General features: G+C 29.7%; 2 protein-coding genes across 3 annotated transcripts in view; one reads left to right on the top strand and one right to left on the bottom strand.

Annotated features, from left to right (window-relative positions):
• The window catches only part of LOC136989130 (glutamate-rich protein 2), a 28,910-nt gene extending 14,578 nt beyond the window's left edge, over positions 1-14,332 (top strand). The window contains exon 8 of one of the 2 annotated variants that reach the window (XM_067287231.1): positions 13,822-14,332. In XM_067287231.1, coding sequence (XP_067143332.1) covers positions 13,822-13,897 — 76 coding nt within the window. In that variant the 3' untranslated portion in view covers positions 13,898-14,332. The remainder of the gene's footprint in view (positions 1-13,821) is intronic. The other variant, XM_067287232.1, reaches the window with a different exon arrangement.
• Positions 14,333-15,718: 1,386 nt separating this feature from the next.
• Positions 15,719-18,880, bottom strand: LOC136989129 (transcription factor VBP-like). The gene is made up of 4 exons (XM_067287230.1): positions 18,741-18,880; positions 18,113-18,259; positions 17,327-17,658; positions 15,719-17,197 (listed from the first exon to the last, which is right to left on the bottom strand). Exons 2-4 carry the CDS (start codon positions 18,192-18,194, stop codon positions 16,745-16,747), a joined length of 867 nt encoding a protein of 288 aa, XP_067143331.1. The 5' UTR covers positions 18,195-18,259; positions 18,741-18,880; the 3' UTR covers positions 15,719-16,744.
• Positions 18,881-21,771: the final 2,891 nt, after the last annotated feature.

Raw genomic sequence — 21,771 nt, 5'->3', positions numbered from 1 at the left:
CAAAAAGTCTGATTCTGATTGATCATCTGACATGACACTTTAACATCTGAGATGTAACAAAAATATTGCACTAAGTAAAAATTATGCCATTTAAAATGAAAGTCAAATTTTTTCTTGGGAGCTTCTCTTTGGTAAAGATAAGTTTTCTGCTTCAAAGCAATACCATAAGTGTTTACTTTCCAGGCACGATTCTATGACTAACTGTAAATATTCAGTGGATTTATCCACTTAGCCACTGGTGAGCCTTAAATTAAAAAAAGCTATTTTCTGAAAGTATAGAGCATGTTTCATGAGATATGCAGGAAACATTTTGCTAGGAAATGGCCTTCATAGGTTAATATCATTTTGATATCTAAATTTATCAAAGTGTCTGTTTTCTAAGAAATTTGAAGTAAGAAAGTATTTTTCTTACTTCAAATTTTAACAGTAGTAAACTTTGAGGTTGGAGTTGCTGGAGTTGAAAGAATTTTACCGACTCCAACTCCAAAACACTGGTGTTTACGCAGCAAGGACATCTTTTTGCTGGCATGTAGTATGAACATAGAAGCATTGTTTAAACTCTGGAATGGTCATAATACAAAGTACCACTCTATACATATATACATGCAGACAATACAGACCTGGTCTGAAATGAATAAAATCATATTTAAAACAAATTTTCAAAGTAGATAACTTGCTACACTATAGGGCAGTGGTCCCCAACCCTATGCCTGCGGGCACCATAGCGCCCGCCGATCGTTTTACGTGTGCCCGCCGCTGTGCGACCATGATAAAAATAAAAATATTTCGGTTTTCAATAAAATGCTATGTAAAAATTTTTTCGTTTTTAATGATTAACCACTCAAAAGTAGAAATGGCGTCCAACACAGATAAAAGCACAAAGCGAAATACAACCGATCTCTTTTTCCCCTCCGCCAAATGTTCACCAACCAAATTTCCCATACCTGAAATGAAATAAACCGGTCCGTTCTGAATATCATAAAATCAAAGTACAGATGAACTCCTTGACGATTGCTTACGAGCAGGAATATCATCATACTCTCCTAATTACGAAGCAATGGCCAATGAAATGCAATGTAAAAAATCACATTTACTTTCAGATTTATATTTTTTATAAAGAATTTTTATACTCTAAATTTTGTATGCATTGTTTAGTAATTACTTGTTTTGTAAAAATTATTGTTAATAGTCTTGTGTATGTTTTATTACATTTTTGAAATTAAATGTTTTCTGTACATTATGTGTATGTATTATTAACTATGTCTAAGTATAAATTCACCTTGAAAAAATAAATGGTGCTCGCCGTCCGGCTGGTATTCTAGAATGTGCTCTTAGGTACAAAAAGGTTGGGGACCCCTGCTATAGGGTGTCTGAAAAGTTACTCTGCAGTGGAAAAGGTTTAAATAAAAGTTTTAATAAAATTGAAGTTTTACATACAATATTGTAGTTTCTCCTACTGAAATGAGAAATGTCAGAAAATACTGGAAATGTCTGCCAGGGTAGTACAGTATGGAGACTCAGCAGGCCAGATTCCATGGAAGATGATGCTATCAGCAAAGAAGTCTTCCAGAAACCAGAATGTCTGTGAACAAGCAATAATGCCATGCACTGCAAAGTTAAAAAGCAGGAATGATTTACAGGTCTCATAAACAATGCTATAAGTATACCTTTAATGTCATTACAAATTTCTTACTGCACAGTAACTTTTCAGACACCCTATATTAACATTACCTTACAATGCTAGATGCTGTTTTAGAATAGCATTATTTTAGAAAACTGAATTTTCTTATTACACAGTCTAAATCTTGTACTTTATTTCTATATATAAAATACAATTAAAAAGATTATTTATTGTTAAAGTCCTCCAATTATAATATTTGAAATAAGGAATGCTGCTGTTCAATTCTTACAAAAATTGCACCATTGTTTTATCATGTGATTTCTATCTTTAAAACCATCTGGAATTTTGCCTTCAGCATAATTTATGTTGTTACCAATATAAAGAGAATAATAATTCCATTATAGATTTTTTATTATTATATTATAATACTAAAACTAGAAAGACATATGTTTTGTAATCTAATAATAAAGAAATAGTAGCATCAAATAATAATGTTTCTTTATTGGCAGATTGGAAAATACTTGTTTTCCTAGCTTAAGTATTTATTACTTATCTGTATACTTATATATGTGTAATATTTACTTATTACAATATATTATGAATAACTTCCATAATTATATGTGGATATTTAAATTACTAATTAATATACCCTGTTAAATCATTTATTTTATATTGTCAGTAGATTAAATTATAATAAGAAGTTAGAATTTTTAACCTATTTAATTTGTTTTAATATGTATAAATATTTTGTTTATTGTTTTTACTTTATTTTGTTTGTTAACATTTAAAAATTTTTGGATTTTCATATGGAAATATTTTAATTAATTTTTCAATTTTGAAAATACTTTTATTATATGTGACCTGGTTATCTACTGAATAATCTCTATGTAAAATACAAATGAAATATTTATGAATGATGAAAGTAATAAATTTTTTCACGTTATCTTATCGTTAAATTTAAATGAAAGTTCTTATTTTTTTGAACTTTATTTTATGTTGAAATGTTAATAATAATAATGAAATAATTTGCTACTTAATGAATCCAAAATTTATTTAAGTAGTTGGTAAATGGTAAAAGAAAAAGTAAATTTGAAGTATTATTTTGTAACAAAAACAACCATTACAAATGAACACATATAAGTTATGAATAGTAAAAATATTATCCAATGAATTTTTAATTAGATTTATTAGTTGATTCTTGTTTTTGAATGGTTAAAAATGCCATTTTTATAAAATTTTGACACAGTATATTTAATAAATATATTATACAAATGCTCTAAATTAGAAAATCAATTTCGTTTTTTAAAAGTATTTATTTTTATTTTCATTTTTATAAAGAAGTTTAATAAAAATAAACAATGAAATAAATTTTTGTAATTTTCGTATTTCCTTCTGTACTTATGAGTAAATATGAAAATTCCAAAACATATTACATAATAAGAGGTTTCACAGGTGATATATCTAAAAATTTTTACTTTCACTTCCCAATACTTCCTTTGGCAGTTCTATGAGGAATGTGAATCACTTTTTCCTTAATTCTTGACCTGTAGATTATTCAGTGAGTAAATATTACTAACTTAAATGTTTATGATGCATGTGATTTCCTTTTTTAATGTGTAAAATCAATTCAATTCTCTTAGAGATAGAAAAAGTTTTGAACAATATATTGTTTTCATGATTTCAAGAATGAAAATAATTTATTATAAATCTGGAAATTTTATATTTTAAAAGATAATTTCATTTAATAGAAAATGAATTTAGGTTCAATACAAAAGAAAATAACAACTTTTTTTCTGTATTTTTTTTTATTTATTTCATTACTTAATAAAATCACTGTTTATGGAAAAATATATGTTCAACTTTAAAAAAATGATAAATCTTGAAAAATTTTATAATAAATGTTAGTTGAACTGAATATATTTAATTTAAAATACAGGGGCAATCATAATTAAACAGTGGGTGTTCAAAGCTCACTGTACAAAGAACCATTGGACAAATCTTAACCAGATTTGGTAAATATACTGTCCTGAGTGTGTGGTTTATTTTTTGGAAAAATAACTTTTTACTTCAAAATTTAGTCACTAGGGTGAAATTTGATGCTGCTGTCACCTTAATTTGCATATTATATGTTTTTCTAACAAATTCTAACAGAGTTTTGCAGATTTCTTTGAAAAAATCACATGTATATTTTCTACAAATACAATAATTCTACTGAGTTCAGAAACATCAATTTATGATTTAAAAATATCTTTATTTTACATCCTCACTGGGAAGGGGGGATATGTACAAATTTTGTGATAGATTGTGATGGGGTGGAAGAGTCAGTAGAATGATGTCCTAAAGATTCTCAAAAATTTTTCCTTTTGAAATAATTTTTTTACTAAAATCATTATGCAGAAATATTTTGATCAGTGCTCACACAGCAAGTTACTGCTTATTTAAATAGCATATTTATTACAGTGTTGGAACTTTTAATATGAAAGGATAATGGCTAAAATTTAACCATTACTGATAGAGATACTGCTGAATGCTATAAGAGTTGAATTACTTAAGTAATGTCATCAGAGTCCTCTTCTTTGGTAAATCAATAAATTTCTTTTTCTTTTCCTATTGCCTGTTTTTAAAATTAGTCTTTCCTTGGCAGGAAATATGGATAAATTAATGTGCTGTATATTTGCTTATGGAAATGATTGATTTTGATATTGAGTGGCAGGTCATCAAGCATGACATCAGCGTGGGGGTGTCTAAAAATTGGTGACAAAATTTGACGTGAGGAGTAAATAGTCTAGGTAGTCAAAAATGATTTAAAATTGGCGACATCATATTTGAATGATCCCTAAGGTATTTGCAAAAGCTGTGCACAACTTTCAATGTGTTCTTGGATTCATGATGTAGAGTATGTGCAAGATCAGAATCTATCTATTACTAAAGGCTTTGCCTTGTCACTGCAACCAATGCTCTCTGTCCATTGCAATCTTTTTTAATTCAAAATAATTTTGGAAACCCATAGAAGCATGACCTCTTCAAGATACATTTCCATTGGTCTTCCTCTTCCTTTCTTTCCGAGAATATTTTCTTAAGGATAGCTTATAGGAAATTATTGTGCCTAATAATATGACCTAAAAATTTAATTTTATTTTTCTTATATTAACTTCCTTTGCCACTTTCCTCAAAATTGTTTCATTTGTTTTCTGTTCAGTCCAGCTTGTTTTGTTTATTCTCCTCCATATCCACATTTCTGCTGCCTCTAGATTTTCCTAGTGTCCAGCATTTGCTTCTGTACAGCAAAATGCTCCAGAGAAGTGTGTTAGTAAATGTTTTCTTTGCTTTCATACTTAGATGTTTTGATGTTAGAAGACTTATTTTGTTTTGGAAAGCTTGTTTCATGATTCCTATTTGTTTTTTTAACTCCTTTATAAATCTGTTATTTGCTATGATTTCACTCCCTAAATAGATGAAATTTCTTACTTGTTCCATCTCCTTTCTGTCAATCCTGATGTTAGCTTTTGTCTTCCTGATATTCTGTTCTACTACAATCACCTTTGTTTTCTTAATGTTTATCTTTAAACCCCATTGATGTAAGTTCTCATGCAGTATACTAAACATATGATTCATTTCTCTTTTTAAACTACTCATTGTCACTATATCATTTGCAAATCTGATGCAATGTATCATTATACCTTTTGTCTTACCCTTCATTTTATGTGTAATCTCTTCAATGTATATATTAAACAGATAAGGAGACCCTTCTTTATCTTTGCTTCTCTCTCCACCCCATTGATATTTTTATATATATGCTGGTTTGTATAACTGGTAAATTATCCTTTTATCCTTCCAGTCTAAGCTTGCTTTCTTCTTAGTTTTAAACAATAGATCCCATTTCACTGTATCAAATGCCTTCTCTAGATCTAAATGTGAGATATACTTTTCTGTTCATTTCTTAGCCTCTTTCTAGAATCATTCACAATGCAAAGATAGCTTCTTGCTAACTTTACTTACCTGGAAGCAGAGCTGATTATCTTCCAAGTAATTGTCTATTTTACTTTGTGTTCTGCCTTTTACAGATGGGACATACTAAATCGTAATATCACCGGTTCAATGTTAAACACATTGAAATCCTTAAGTAATATAAGATGGGAGAGCAGAATAAACGCGGAATAAATGTATCAAATATTTTAATGGATTTTTTTAATCTCCTGTCAACTATACAGAACTATCATAAAAACATGCCAGTAAATTCCTATCGGTTGGGTTAAGTTATAAATCTAGTCTACAGTGGGCAACCTTTTTTATAACGTGGGCCAGAATAAATTTTACGTTTTTTTTTCCGCGGGCCGTAGTAGTTAATTGACGCCTTCTTGTGACTCGTAATTTTTTTAGTCTGCAAATATGAAATAAATAAATAAAAAGTTAATTACTACATTTATTTCTCTTATCGTTTTCGAAAATTACAAAGAATTGGAAAAATAACTATTAATTAGTTATTTTTCCAATTTAATAATCTATTAAAGATCTCGCAGGCCGGATAGAAACTTTTCGCCAGCCGTAGCTGGCCCGCGGGCCGGGGGTTGTCCGCCGTTGATCTAGTCTGCTCATGATTCACATAATCGGGCGAGGGTGGCCGAATATCTAGCAGGCGGCTAACAGCCCACAACCACTCCGGGATATAAAGTAGAACTCTTTATGAGTGTGTCGCTTCTACCAGCTAAACCGGGTGAGGTTGGTGCTCTGTAAACCGCATGTGACAATGCCTTTATAATCTGGCTGATTGGAAACCGACCCGGTTTCGACACTCCTTCCGCCACTGAATCATTCGAATATACAATAGCAATCTTATCGTTTTTTTCACGTGTAGTATAGAAATTTGTAAAAGATACATAATGCAGTTATAATAAAATATTAACTTTAATTAATGCAAAGTACGTTAAAATATGAAAATTTATATTTTATAAAATACAAGGGAAGGTCATTGGAAAGTGGAATCGGCGCTTCCATCGCTTCCAATGACGGCATGCCACTGATCCTCAGGTTAATGACTTAGGAACAGCTTCCCATCTCAAGAGCAAGAGGGTTCCCTGACTCTACCTGCTCTTCTGCTTCAAAGAAGCCATTGTCATTTGGAAAAGTTATAATTAATTATTTATAAACTATTTATGGGAATTGAAAAGTCAAAGAAAACTTTAAGATTTAGAAATTCATTCTGATTAAGATGAGAATGAATTTCTAAATTAGAACATAGTTGTCTGCTTTCATCTGATATTAAATATGTATTATTTTCTTCAGAATTATCACAATGACTGGAAATAAACAGACAGTCAATGAAAAGTGGAGAGTTTTCGCAAGCTTCAATTAGACATGAAAAAAATCAGACATTATTAAATATTTTGATTGCTGGTTTCTAGCAGAGTTGGATCTAAAAGCTCCTGAATAGACTTAAAAATGTTGTGATAGTAACAAAAAGCCAGATTCAGGTTGACCAATGGTGCAATTGGACAACAAAGACAAGTGTATCCTGAAACATTTTCTCAATACAAAACTTGGTCTCAGTTTCAACTTGTTGGTCAAACGATATGGGATATCAGTTAAAAGTGCTGTGAAAAGGATTGTGCTTAACATGGGTTATGTGATGAGAAGACAACAGTAACAGAAACTGTCCAGTTTCTTCTCACGCAGAGATGCTCCTTTCACACTTGAAGTAATTTTTCCTTGCAGTACAATTTTTTGTCATCAAGTATTTCTTCTTTTTCTTACAAAGTAAGAGGCAGAAAAGGACAGTAACATTTATTATGAGTTATTATCCTTTCCTGCCTCGTACTTTGTAGAAAAGGAAGAAATACTTAATGGCAGAAAAGATTGCACTGCAAAACAAAATTTGGATAAAAGTTACTGGACTGTCAGCCGACAGTCAGACCAAAAATCATGAGAACTTTTTTGTGGAGTCAAACAAAACCATAACCAGAACACACATAACTGAGTGCATTGAGAAGAGATCTTTTTTTTATATAAACAAAACCTAAACAACAAAGGATATGTTTTTGGCCCAATCTGGCCCCTGCTCACTATGCACATCAGACTCAAGCAAAGCTGATTGAGTTAAGCATCAGTTTTATGTTCAAAGAAAATAATCCATCAAATGTAGCTCATCTCTGACCAGTTGAACAATTGATTAATTAATAAGATGAAGTAAAGGTTGGCCAAAGTTCCAATTGGTCAAACTCATGTCAAGAGTTTATTTCTAGAATTTACCATAGTCTTAAGCAATGCTTTAACATTTATCATTTTAATCATTATTTGCTTACAGTATAGTACGAGGGTCGTTCAATAAGTCCTTAGAAAATCCAATAGATGGCGCTCGTAGCATCAAAATTGGCGCGTTTTTAGTAAGCATCGTGGCTCACTGGACAATTGTGAAAATCTCAGTCATATTCATCGCATGGTTTAATTTTTATTGTCGATTGAAGCAAGAAACTTTTGTTTATTTAGAAAAATGGAAAAAAGTGAGTTTTGAGCGGTGATTAAACACTTATATTTAAAAGGCTTAACACCGAAAGAGATCAAAGCTGAGTTGGATGAAGTTCATGGCACATCTGCTCTTGTGTTTGCAACTGTTTACAATTGGGTAAATGAGTTCAAACATGGCCATACATCCACAAAAGATGAACATCGTTTGGGACGTCCAGTGGAAGTGACTACTTCCGAAATGATTGACAAAATCCACGATATGATTTTGAGTGATCGACAAATCAAAGTGCGTGAAATAGTTGAGGCCACAGGCATATCACAAGGTACGGTTTTTTCTATTTTGCACAAAAAATTGGGTGTGAAAAAAATCTCAGCAAGATGGGTGCCGCGTTTGCTCTCAGTGGAGAATAAATGTAATCGTGTGGTTGACTCTGAGGCTATTTTGGCATTTTTTCGTCGAAATCCTGACGAGTTTCTGCGTCGATACATAACTGTGGACGAAACATGGATACATTACTATACTCCAGAGACAAAAGAACAGTCAAAACAGTGGGTTTTTGAAGGCGAAAGGGCTCCGAAGAAGGCAAAGACAGCAAAATCGGTCGGGAAGGTGATGACCACGGTTTATTGGGATGCACACGGAATCATCTACACTGATTACTTGGAAAAAGGAAAAACAATAACTGGAGAATATTATGCGTCATTATTGCACCGGTTGAGCGAAAGAAATCAAGGAAAAACGTCCTCATTTGAAAAAGAAAAAGATCCTCTTCCATCAAGACAATGCACGGGTGCAGTTTCAATGACCAAAATCATGGAATTAAAGTTCGAATTATTACAACATCTACCGTATTCACCAGATTTGGCCCCCAGTGACTTTTTTTTGTTTCCAAACTTAAAAAAATGGCTCGGCGGACAACGATTCATGTCGAACGAAGAGGTCATTGCTCAAACAGATGCCTATTTTGAGAACCTTCCAAAATCTTACTTTTTAGATGGCTTAAAAAAGTTGGAGAAACGCTTGGAAAAGTGTATAGAGCTTAAAGGAGATTATGTTGAAAAATAAAAAAAAAATCTACTTAAAATAATTTGTTTTTCTATCTTTTTCTAAGGACTTATTGAACGACCCTCGTAGTTTAAAGTTTTGTATTTCATTCATTAACTATAGTTTGATAAATTATTATTAATTTTAAACTTCTGAACCTGGTTGATCTCCCACACTATCTAATAAATAACTGTAAGAAACAAAAAGAGTGAAAGCACATATCCTTGCCTAATTCCAGTTTTTATTCACAAAGGACAGTTCTCCATAATGTTTTACTATATTTGAAATCATATAAAAATATTTGTATTAAAAAAAAAAAACTCTTTTTGCACATTTCAACAAGTTGTGACAATGAACAGACTAATTGCATAGAAGAGCAATAGAAGTACTACTACATAGTTAGAACTTTGGGAAAAAATTTGACCAAATACTCTGTCAAAATTGCTTGACATGAATCAAGAGATTCATGTTTTATTAGTAATTTTTGTAATTGCTAATTTTTGACCAGCTTTCATTAAAATATGTTGTTCTGTCATTTCAGTTTTTATGTACCGTACAGTACATTAAATCACATCCAAGATGATTATCACTTTTCGTGAGTTTGTAGTGGTACTTCTTCAAAACAAAGAAACCACTCAAAAACTTTTATACAGTTTATAGAATCATTTTCATAAATAAATACAGTATAGTCATTTGATATTTCGTTATTTGTTTTTCAAAGTGTTTAGTAAAATTCAATGTACAGGTACAGTACATATACAGATATACTCCCTATAATATGCTAGTTAGGTTCCAGAAAAGTGCAGTGTTATGTGAATCTGTACTATACGAAAAAGGACTAGTACAAAATATAAGGTTAGGTTTCAAAAGTTAGCAAAAGTATACTAGTCTTTTTCATAATTAAGAGAAATGTTAATTATAGCAATCAATAATTAACTAACAATTACAATCAAAAGTATTGCACATTAATATTAATTTTTTTCTTCACTGATAAATATTGTTAAATGAGGACGTTTTCTTTTTGGCAAAATACTGTCATCATCTTAGCTTTCTTGTTGACCATAATCTGAATTATCAGCAACATCTTGATTTTCTCTACTTTTTTCATTAAAATCTGATATTTTCATTTGCTTGCCTTTTCCTAAGAGATCTTTAAAAATTTAATCTTTTTATGTAGTAACTTTTAATTTAATATATAAAAACAAAACAGAGAAAGTTTTGAGTTCATTTAGAGAACTATCACCAATGACAGTGACACCTTGCATATAAGAAAGCTAGAATAGGGAGAAGCTAGAAGGAAGAAAAAATATCATACAATCAGTTCTCATTAAAGAAAACTGGCAAAAGACACAAAACAATATTGAAAATTTTCATATTCTAAAATCCATTGGCAAATAGGAGACAACACACACTTGCTTGAATAAAAAAAATATCAAATGATGGAGTTTGAACTTAAAAATTGTGACATTTTGTATGGGGATGTCTCTAATTCTTGAATCATTTTAGAGCAAAACAGTGTTGTAGGGATGCCATGTTATATGAGGAATACCTATATTGGATGCTCTTGTGCAGGGTCTTCAACCTGGGTTCTGCAAAATTTTCTAGGGTTCCTTAACGTCATATGCACCTTTCTCTGCAGTTCAACAAAACCTCAAGAGATGGCATTGTAAAATACTTAATGTTGTTTGTATCAAAGTATATCTGTGAAAGATCTTTCTCTCTGTACGCAGCAACAAAGACTAAATACAAAAACAGGTTAAACGCAAAAGATGAAATTTGTTTACAAGTCTCAACCATTACTCTGGACATAAATATGCTTTGTGGTAAAAAACAGGCCCAGGCTAGTCATTAATGATTTTTTTGTATTAAATTCTATTTGTGTTATTTTGTGTTTTTTTGTATTATTTTGTCCTTGTGTTTGTATAATAATTTGTTTTGTATTTACATGTTTCATATATTTAAAATGGATAGTATTTAGTTTGGTTAAAGGTCAAATCTAAGAATAATATATTTCATTTTTATTTTTTTTTTTATAATTGTAATATTCAAAACAAATTGATTTTTATTTTTTTATATAATAAATATAAGAGAATATTTCCCCTGAGTTACCCCTTACCCCATACCCTGAAGATCCATCCCAAACCATCATCCCTTCTTAAAACCATTCTTCAGTGTTTCTCAAAGAATGGTTTGCAACTACATTTTTTCTAGGGGTAGTCTACCCCACAGTTTTTCGTGATGTGTAAACGAATGTTTAGGTGGAACTTGGGTAGGTAACCAAAGTTGAAAACACTGTCTTAAATTGTTATCTAAATGTAGGGTTCCTTGAAGAATATTATAAACTAGATGTGTTCCAAAGGCTGTGGAAGGTTGAAGACCCCTGCTGTTGAGTATGGTAAATTTTGGGTTGATGAAAAATTCATTTTAGACAAAAATAATACCAGTATTCAAATTTAAAAAATTAAAGAATAACCTTATTTAAATTGTATGCACTTTTGTTTTCAATCACTTTGTTGGGTAGATTCATTTTACCATGTGCAAAGAATTCTGGAGACTTTTCTTCAAAATGTCTTTAAATGGTTTTTTTACATTGTCTAAATTACTGAACTTCTTCCCCTGTAAACTATTTTGGAGAGATTGAAATGGTAGCCTGAAGGTGCAAGATCAGGAGAATATGGGGATAGCACAAAATTCCCATCCAAATTTTAATAATTTTCTCCATATGATTAAAGATGTATGGGATCAAGTATTGTCATGCTGGAAAGCCACACACTTCTTGCTAATGCTAATTGTTTTTCTTTGATGGGAGTCTTCAGATTATCAAGTTGGGAACAGTATTTCTCTTTATATTAGTGGTCTGATTTTGAGATAGCAGTTCATAATAGATAATTCCTTGCCTGTATCTCAGATATAAACTGGCTGTTGATTATGTTGAAGGAAGTCATTTGACTTTATGATCTTTTCATTGTACATTATCATAAATAATAAATTTGTCAACACTAGTAGACAACACTAGGAATCCAAAAAAGAATCCATCTGGTTATGTTTCAGGAAAGCTGGCAGATATTATTAGGATTAAAAAAAACTAGTCCACCCAAGCAAAGGTTTGCACTTTCACAAATGAGATACAGAGAAGTTTCTTTGGCACAGTTGCAAAAGCAGTGTAAGTTTAAGAAGGTGAGTTTCAGGGAGGCATAAATGTTTACAGAAGTGACCAAAAACTGATTATGATGTCAACCAAAAAGCAAATATAATTCTTGCTAAAAGAAAGAAAATCCGTACTTTGCACAAAAATCAAAGCTAGACAAAATGCTTTATTCCTCTTCAGTCCAGGAGTTATCCTCCACTATTTTAAATGACTAGAAATGATTATCTTTAATAACTCTATAGAAAAAAATATTAAAAATAATAAATCAAATAAAAAGCTCCCTTCATACAATAAATCAGTACTTACATTACTAGCAATTCCTTCAAGCTCTGGCATCCACAATACAAAAGAAGCTGTTGTGAGTAGCCAGTTCAGAGAGACTCAAACTGCTCTTTTAGACAAGTGCTGAAGTGAACTGACAAGATTCAAGTGGTTTCAAGGCAGCCTGACTGTTGGAAGAAATGTAGATAATCTTATCAAGAGGACAGCTCCTTAAATTAGTGCAAATATGCCAATAAATTATAATATGCATTATTTCACTTTCTTTCAAATTTAAGGAATTATAATTTAGTGAAATTCAGTTCTTAAATCTGTTATACTTAATATTATATTAAAATTTTACATTATGGTTAATTAAATATGTTTCTCTAGAAGAGGGACATTAATTATAGCAAATAATGAATTAAATATTATTATAGTTTGTTTAAAATTGCTCAAAATGATGATAAAATTTATACTTTTGTAACTGTCAATACTTCACTAATAAATGTTATTTACATAGATACAAAACTTTTATAAATTATAGTATGCTGTTATAGAGCAAAATGCAATGTAGCATTTTCTGAAAAGAAAATTTTTCTTCATTTCAGATTTCCCCTCAATAAAGTTTCACTTTTTTAATATGAGGAAAATCTGTATATGCTATTATATACATATTTGTTTGATATTCACAAATTAAACAAAGATGTATGTACAATAGACTCTCACTAATCTTATCATTTCTGGTACAGAGGGGTGTCAGTTTACTGAGGGTGTATAGGCCTAAAGCCAATGAATGATGTTTACCTGTTGCCCTTTGGAACCAATTTTTTTTATGGAGGTAGGCATATGAATGCAGTACTGTATACAGAAATGAAACCCGAGTAAAGAGGCGAACAGGATGTATGACATAACTAACATTTTCTTGGAAGCAAAAGTACTTAGGTGATTACATTGGAAGGCATAGCTGGATTATCAAAGGCTGAAGTAGTGAGTCTACAACAATAGCATATGGTACAGATTTTCTACACTTACAAAGAAGTATATATCATATTGTTAAAACAATTGTAAAATAATTATACAGTTAAACCTAAGTAGTTTTCATTGTTTTTAGTTGAATAAATTATTTATTGATACTTATTATTCTTAAAAAATCAGTTTATCAGAAAAAGTGAATTTCAGAAATATCAGTTTTCACCAAATAAAATTGATTTAATTTCAAGCAATACTAAAAAATTACTGGTTATTAATATATATATATTATATTGAAAATTTTTATAATTTTAGCAGTGAAGATGATGTGCTTGCAGAAGAAAATACATCTGAACTTTGTGAGGGTCTGGAACAATTTAATATTCAATAAGTTTGTATGTCATATAGCAAATGCTATCTTTGTGCCAAAATAATGCAATTTAGTCAGTACATGTTTCACAAAATAATGAAGATTTTAAGCTCAAAATTGGCTTTGTGAATATCAATTTTTTGCTTTAATGAGTGTAATATTTGTAAAAAAACATTCTGCTTTCACTGTTACATGTCAGACATTATCATATTTGTAAAAATTTGGATGCCATTTACACATTTCAATAATTATTTAATAGAGTAGATGATATTTATTGTAAATTATCTTTGTATATCATAAATGATTTGTGTAAATACACTTTTACTATAATTATTGTTAAATGTACTATGTATACATCCCACACAATTTTAATGAAATTTTCAAACACAGTTAATTGTGTTTAATAACATTAATCACAATTTTTCATTTAATAAATAAAATATTTTTTACTTTGAACATTCAGTTTGATAATTTTATAGTATTTAAATAAATTTTATATAAATTTTTGTATTATTATTGTAATGTTGCTTCATAGCTTTTATGAATAATTTGTTTAGTGTCAATTTCTATGCATTGATAACTACAAGGGAGGATCAATAAATAAGGTAACAAGTCGATTTCTGAATATACATTTATTAGTAGAAATATGAAATTTCAGATACACAATCTGTAGGTAAAAACACTGGACAAATTTGATGATTATGTGGAAACAAACACTTGTTCCACCAGGTGATCAATGAATCTATTCTGTCAGAAAAGAATTTTGTGTCAACATCCTCCAGCCAAGTGATGACTGCTCGTTGCACACTCAATATCAGAAAAGGCCAGGGACACTGTGAGAAGGTGCACAACAATGCAAGACCACACACTGCCCACTGCACTCATTCCCACAGCAATGATATACACAGAGGTTTTGCAACCTCTGTGTATATCATTGCTATACACAGAGACCCTTCCTATAGCACTGACCTAGCACCCAGTGACTTCCATATCTTTGGGCCCATGAAAAACATCTTTGTGGATGCTTTGACTACAGAGAGCATACAACAGGTCATTATTGCCTGGTTGGAGGGTGTTGACCCAAAATTTTTTCCTGATAGAATGGATGCATTGTTCACCTGGTAGAACAAGTGCTTGGCAAATTTGATGATTATGCAGAAACAGTGTAAAAACACTGTTTCTGCATAATCATCTAATCCCTAAGTATGTTTGTAGTTTCACATTTCAACTAACAAGGGTATGTTCAGAAATAACTTGTTACTTTATTTATTGATCATCCCTTGCATAATTTTTATATCAGAAAGGTACAAATGTAAATATTAAATAGTACTACAGTATACTTCAATAGAATACCCTATTATAAGAATACAATAATACTATTTAATATTTATCTAATCCAACTTTAAAGGGCATTGTTTAATTTTATGGTAAAGATTTAAGAGGATTATATGCACATATTTATTATTTTTCTATTTTCCCCCTTGAATAAATGTATCTAATTCAATTATAGAAATATGTTACTTTTTACTTTCCTTTATAATTTTAAATTATTTTTCAGTATTTATGTTCATTCTGAAGAATTATCAGTATTACTTGTATAGCAAAGAAAATATGTATTTTGAATGCAAATTATACATTTTTTAAAGAAATGATTAATTAAAAAAAATGATTGTTTGATAATGCATTTTATATAAACAGTATAAAAATGCACAAATGTATTATGTATAACATATCAGTCAATCAGCAATTAAAAATTACACAAGTGTTATATATATTATTGTACACAATTATGCAAATTATATTTAATAAAACCTCTTAAATGTCAATAATGCTTCAATCATATTTCTATAAAATCAACTGTGTTTATTTTTCTTTTCACAAAACATTTACAGAAATGTGACTTAACATCCAACATTTTCATGAATACAATTAAATTGAGCAGAAATGGGATGAAATGTGGAAAATTCCACCTGTACAATTGGTAAAAATGTCTAATGCACCATCAACCATTCAAAATATAGTACAAGTAATCAATAAATTCCTATCTACTATTGATTACATATTATTGCACACACTAATGTTTCCCATTAGACCTCAGTAATTTATGAAAACACATAATTGTATTAAATATATTATTAACCTTTACCACTTTATATGAGAAAATATTTCATAATACATTACAATTAAACCAATTATTGTTTTAACTTCTATTTCAGATCATTTCAATAAATATAAATTAATCTATGTAATGTAGTTTTTGCTTTAATATATTGTTTTAGATACAATGAATAACCTGAAACCAAATTTACTATTGAATCTGGACTATCTTAATTCTTAAATTACATATCATTCAAGGTGATATGGAAACAAAACAATTAACAGTGCCAAGTTATTTAATTCAGTAATAAATTTAGCAATAATTTTTGGTGGATTTCAGGTAATTCCATGTAACCGAGTCTGACATATTTAAAAATTATTGTAAAATTTGTGATTTATGTGTTTTCAAAACTATCGTTCAGGCAAAAATGCTATAAAATGAAATGAATAAATAAGAATATGCTATTTACATTCATTCACACCAAATATCAAAATACAAGCATTATTACCAAAATATCAAACACTATGAATAAAGATTAAAAAAAAAATAATAAAAAACAAACAAACAAATTGAGCTGCAAGCTGTATAACTGTCAAAAATTTCTAGAAACTAAATCACAACTTTTTTCTGCTGTCACTAATGAAATTTAATTCCAAGATACAAACAAGGAATTTTACATGTAAAAACAATTTTTTTTAGAAAACTGATTTTTAGACTAGAATAAATAACCAATGATTTCTGATGAATGTGGTTATGTTGTAACTTGAGATTTACCTCTTTAAAATATTTTGTAACAAGTGCCTTTTTAACTCTTCGGCAATTTCTTCCATTTTTTTAACTTTGATCCGCAAAGTTTCATTTTCTCTTTCCAACATATCTGCCCTCCTCTCCATCTCTCTCTCTTTTTCTTTTCTAGTCATTCTGGATCTTTGGGAAGCAATGTTGTTTTTTCGTCGTACATCTTGATGAGTTTCGTGTTTAATGACTAAACTTTTATTATACTTTGAAAGTTTTGCAGAGTTCTCAAAAGAAATTTCTTCGGTTGAAATGTTAAAACATCTTGACGGAGAAAACGAAGATCGTTCATTTACGGATACAATTTCACTCGAATAGCTGCTTACGGTAAATGAGCTATTGGATGAGCTATTTTCTCCGATACCCGAATGTGTAGAATACGATTCAGACAGGACAGATGAAGTAGAAGCAGTTTGAGCTGTTGTTCCCTGTTAAATTTAAAATAAAATTTAAGTATAAAAGTTGCCAATATTTTTGTATTTTAAATTGTATACAACTTTTATGCATAAATCTTAAAAAAATTAATACCAGAATATAATTAATTAAAAATTACTAACCCCTGGCATGAGTGGAGTTAGATCCTGGAATGTGTCACTTGATGTGTCCAAGAAGTTTGGAAGGAATTCTTCATTCTTATTTAGACAAGATGATGTATTATGACTAGAATTTTGAGCCAGTGATGGGAATACGTGATTAGTCTCCATCGAATGTAATTCCGTAAATGACGGTAGGGCTTGATCATCAATTGTTGTTTTATTGCCTTCGTTCCACTTTCTGATGTCATCTAACATCATCAGATCTTCGAGATGAAGAAGTGGGTCATATTCTTTTTCTAATAAAAATTCTCCTACTTCGGGAACATTAACTCTGTCTTTTTCCAACATAAAATCTGAAAATGTAAGTAAACAAATGATTTCGGAAAACTTTTTAAAATTAAATATTTTTTAGCATTTTCATCTTAATTCTCTTTACTTTGTTTTCAAATTGTTTGTTAATGGGCAAAAAATTAGTAGTTCTTATATTAATCTGATGATTTTCCAATAAACTAGCTAATTGTAAATTGAAAATGTTTTACGTGAATTTTTTTGAGGTCTAATAAATGATTACGAATCATTATACGGTGGGATATCTTTAAGAGACTCGATAAATATAGATTTTAAATCGTGTCTAATAACGATCTTGGAATCGAGCCCAGTGTACAGATATAATAAAGGTGTATCATTTTACTGAAACAGTTTTGTGCGCGTGTAGCTACCGAAAAAATGCAAGTGTACGTATATAATTCCCGAGAAAATGCTAAAAATTTACATATAATCTTTATTAACTATTAAAATAAAACTTACTGTCCAGATGTTGAACGCACAGTGGAATATTGAAATTTGGTTTAAGTTCAGGAGAATAAAATGTAAACCCATCTTCATACATTTTATTTGGATAGAGAATTTTGTTACTGCCTGGAAGTTTTTTTTTTTAAATTTTCATTCCAAATTCTGAAAGAAAAAGAGAATTATTCATAATTAATTATTTTAAAATAGAAATAAATATTTTCTTCAATTTAAATATTTATGACATTACTAAAATTAATATTTTTCGGTAAAAAAAAAGTTGATTTTATTTATATATAATATCATTCTGTAATATAATATAAATTTTTATGTTATTTTCATATTTGCTAATTAGATAAAACGAGAGATCGGAGTAGGAGTGGTCTTTTTATTGCAAAATAAGTTTCATTTTCCCAATTCATTCCGGTGTTTATAATATAAACACGCGTTTCAGATCGTATATCATAGAAAGGAATTTTCGCCGGAATTAAAACTTAAGTTAAATTAAGTAAAATAATTAATAAATCAAGTAAAAACAAATATATTTAAAATTTTTAAAACACGTGAACATTTTCTACATATATATAATAAATAGAAAATGTCATATTGTATAGAAATAAATGGCAATAAAAAGTTTAAAACTCACCAAAGAATTTGGTAGATTTTTTTTTGTCAACTTTCTGTATTTTTCTAGCCGCGAGAAGTCCAGTGACCGACTCGGATGGTTTAATCGGTGGAAGACTCCACAGACACTAACGCACACTTTTATAATCTGTGACTAAAAATATACATTACATCAACTTAAAGCGTCCAATTGGAGAACTCCGACATGATATCATTTTTAACGAATAGCTCTTCTAATAACGTAAGCAGTTCGTCCAATCGGCTTCCCGGAATCTAAAACATTACATCATGCAGAATGGTCGTGTCGGGTCACGATTTTCTTGTTTTGAATATATTTAACAACACCAGTTTTGCGATAAAGATAGAAAAGATAATATAATCGATTCACGCAGAAGGCCCTTTACTCCGGATATACAACTTATATAAAAATCTTTTCTTTTCATGTAAATTTACTTACAAATAATTTTAATTGTGTTACGAAATAGATATATACTTAACGAACCGTGTTAAGTTATTCGATACACGAGATTTGGCATAGCTTTTGTGACGTCGACAATCGGAAGTGTTATACGTGGCATCGTAGTATAAACACTTACGTAAGGCCACACTAAAGGTGTTCTATTTATAACTTTAGTCGTTTTGCCAACCATTTTCACCGTGTAGTTTAGTTTTAGTAGTTTACATTCGGTGAATTTTCCTTCCTAAACAAATGAAAAGATTTGTTTTCGTAACAGTTGAAACACAAGATTTATTAAGAGCGATTGAAGACAGATCTAATCTGTAAATTATCAAGATTTATCGACAGTATTGTGTATAATGTGTGATTAGACATGGAACCAGTTAATAGTTTTAATTCGGTTACTTTATTAAATCAGGTATTTGATATTAAACAGTGTTTTTTTTTTGCCTGTGCCGTAGCATGTTTGATTCTAATCTGAAAGGGCGTTATCTGGTACAGTTTTCCGAGAATCGTCCAGCTTGTAGCCATTTAATCAATTTCTACGAATTAAAGTTTTCCTCGTTATCACGGATGATACCGAATTATATTATGTATATAAATAATATATATATATATATAAATCTATAATCTCTTTGGTTTTTAATACATTAATGATCATATAAATAAACAATACGCGTGTTTTATGGTGTACATTGTATTTACGAGATGATAAGTTTTGCTGACTTGCACTCGAAGGGATGTGTAAGCTCCCTAGAAAGTTTTGGCAAAGTATCAAAAGATAATTATTATACTTTTAATTATTCAAATAATTTTATTTTCAGTGTCGAAATGTTATCGGATGCGATGCTCTTATATAAATAGAAAAAGTTGTAAGTTAGTTTTCTGTAAATTTATTAAGTTACAGATCGAAGTTTGAGCTTTGTATATAGTTAGTCCACACGAAGTTTTTGTTATATAACGTGAACTTCCGTCGACTTTAAAGTTTAGAACGAGCTTTGTTCCCAATTCGATAGTTATAATAATCGGAAAAACATACAGAAAGCGTTAAAACGTTCACTATTTACTAAATTTTCCCCAGTATTTGATGAATCACTAAATAATCATTATTAATAAACGATGACTGACTTAGAAGCGAACGTATGTTTAATTTGGATGGCCAAAGTTTACAATATATATCATCTTTCGAACTAGAATATATAAGCTATACGTACTGTACAGTACGTAATTTTCATGATCCAACTCTAAAAAATCGGTAAATTTATTCTTTGTAACGTTTTACGTAACCGTTTTAAATACAAACAGTAGTTAAGTTATTCTTTCGTCGTATTCTGTATATTTTATAAGTTACGTAAAGACAACAAATAATATAATCAACATCTAAAAATCCTTTTACTATTACACGCAATATAATTTAACGTAATAATATGTAAAGGTAAGATATATTCCTGTATAATCATTTTTAATAATTCAATATTAAAATTTATAGACTATCGATTTATGTAATAAAAATGATAAATTTTCTTCTTATCCGATCGATGTTTGATATTTTTTTAAATTTTATTTGGCAATTTCGTTTACAATCTTTATCAGATATGATTTAAAATGTGTTTAAAAATAAGATTATGTGACTATATAAGGCTCAGTTTACGGGCATTTTTCTGAGATTTTTTCATGTTGAAATACCGAAATTTGGTATAAAGTAGACAAGTGTTAAGGTTTTTCAATAGTTCTAATCCTATAATCAATAAATAATACATATTTAAATTTTATTCTGATGTGTTTTAATAATTTTATGTTATATAAAACTTGATTAACACGTCTGTAAACGGATTTTCGTTTGTTTCCTGGATTCATTTCCTGTATTTTAACTGTTTCTAATCTTATTAAATGCTGTATATAAAAGGAAAACTTTTATATGTGATTTAATTGGAAAAAATTAATTAATCGGATCCCGATGATAAATAAAACGGACACTAGACAGTAGGACTGAATATCGGCCTTCGGGTCTATATAAACGGCCTTCTAAACATTTATTCTTTTATTTATAGTCCTCGAAGTATTCATTCATTTTATTCATTTTAACAAGTACTGTACATATTGTGAATATTTTATCGATGTTTCGATTCTCAAAATTTCAACATCCTCTATCACGCAACATAACTGATGAACTTAAATGTGGTTAATAGTGCTGCCCTCTGGCATCAAAACTTTCATAAGTTTTAAAATAATTTAATACTACGAATTTTTCTTTCTTATAAAAATATTCAACGTTTGTTGTATTTTTAAGCTAATAGGTCGATGGCATTCAAATAATTCCGAATATATCTAATAATAATAATAATTTATTTTGTTTTTTTAGCTTGATTATTTGAATCTGCCTAGGCTAGTAAGATTCGTTTTTAGTGGGAGTAAATATAAAACTTTCATTCGAAAATTAAACTAATAACTAAATTTATTCTGAATATAATTTTAGTTATTGTATAATGTGATGTCAAAGTAAATGGAAGCGGTAGTTGAAACAGATTAACTAGTTATGAACGCGAATCAATATTTACACGGGTTATATATGAAACGAATACAAACCATAACGTAC

Source organism: Centruroides vittatus, unplaced genomic scaffold (genome assembly GCF_030686945.1).
Source record: "Centruroides vittatus isolate TY-2023 unplaced genomic scaffold, ASM3068694v2 scaffold_435, whole genome shotgun sequence".
In the NCBI taxonomy this organism is placed as follows: Eukaryota; Metazoa; Arthropoda; class Arachnida; order Scorpiones; family Buthidae; genus Centruroides; species Centruroides vittatus.
This window is presented reverse-complemented; position numbering and strand designations above follow the sequence as displayed.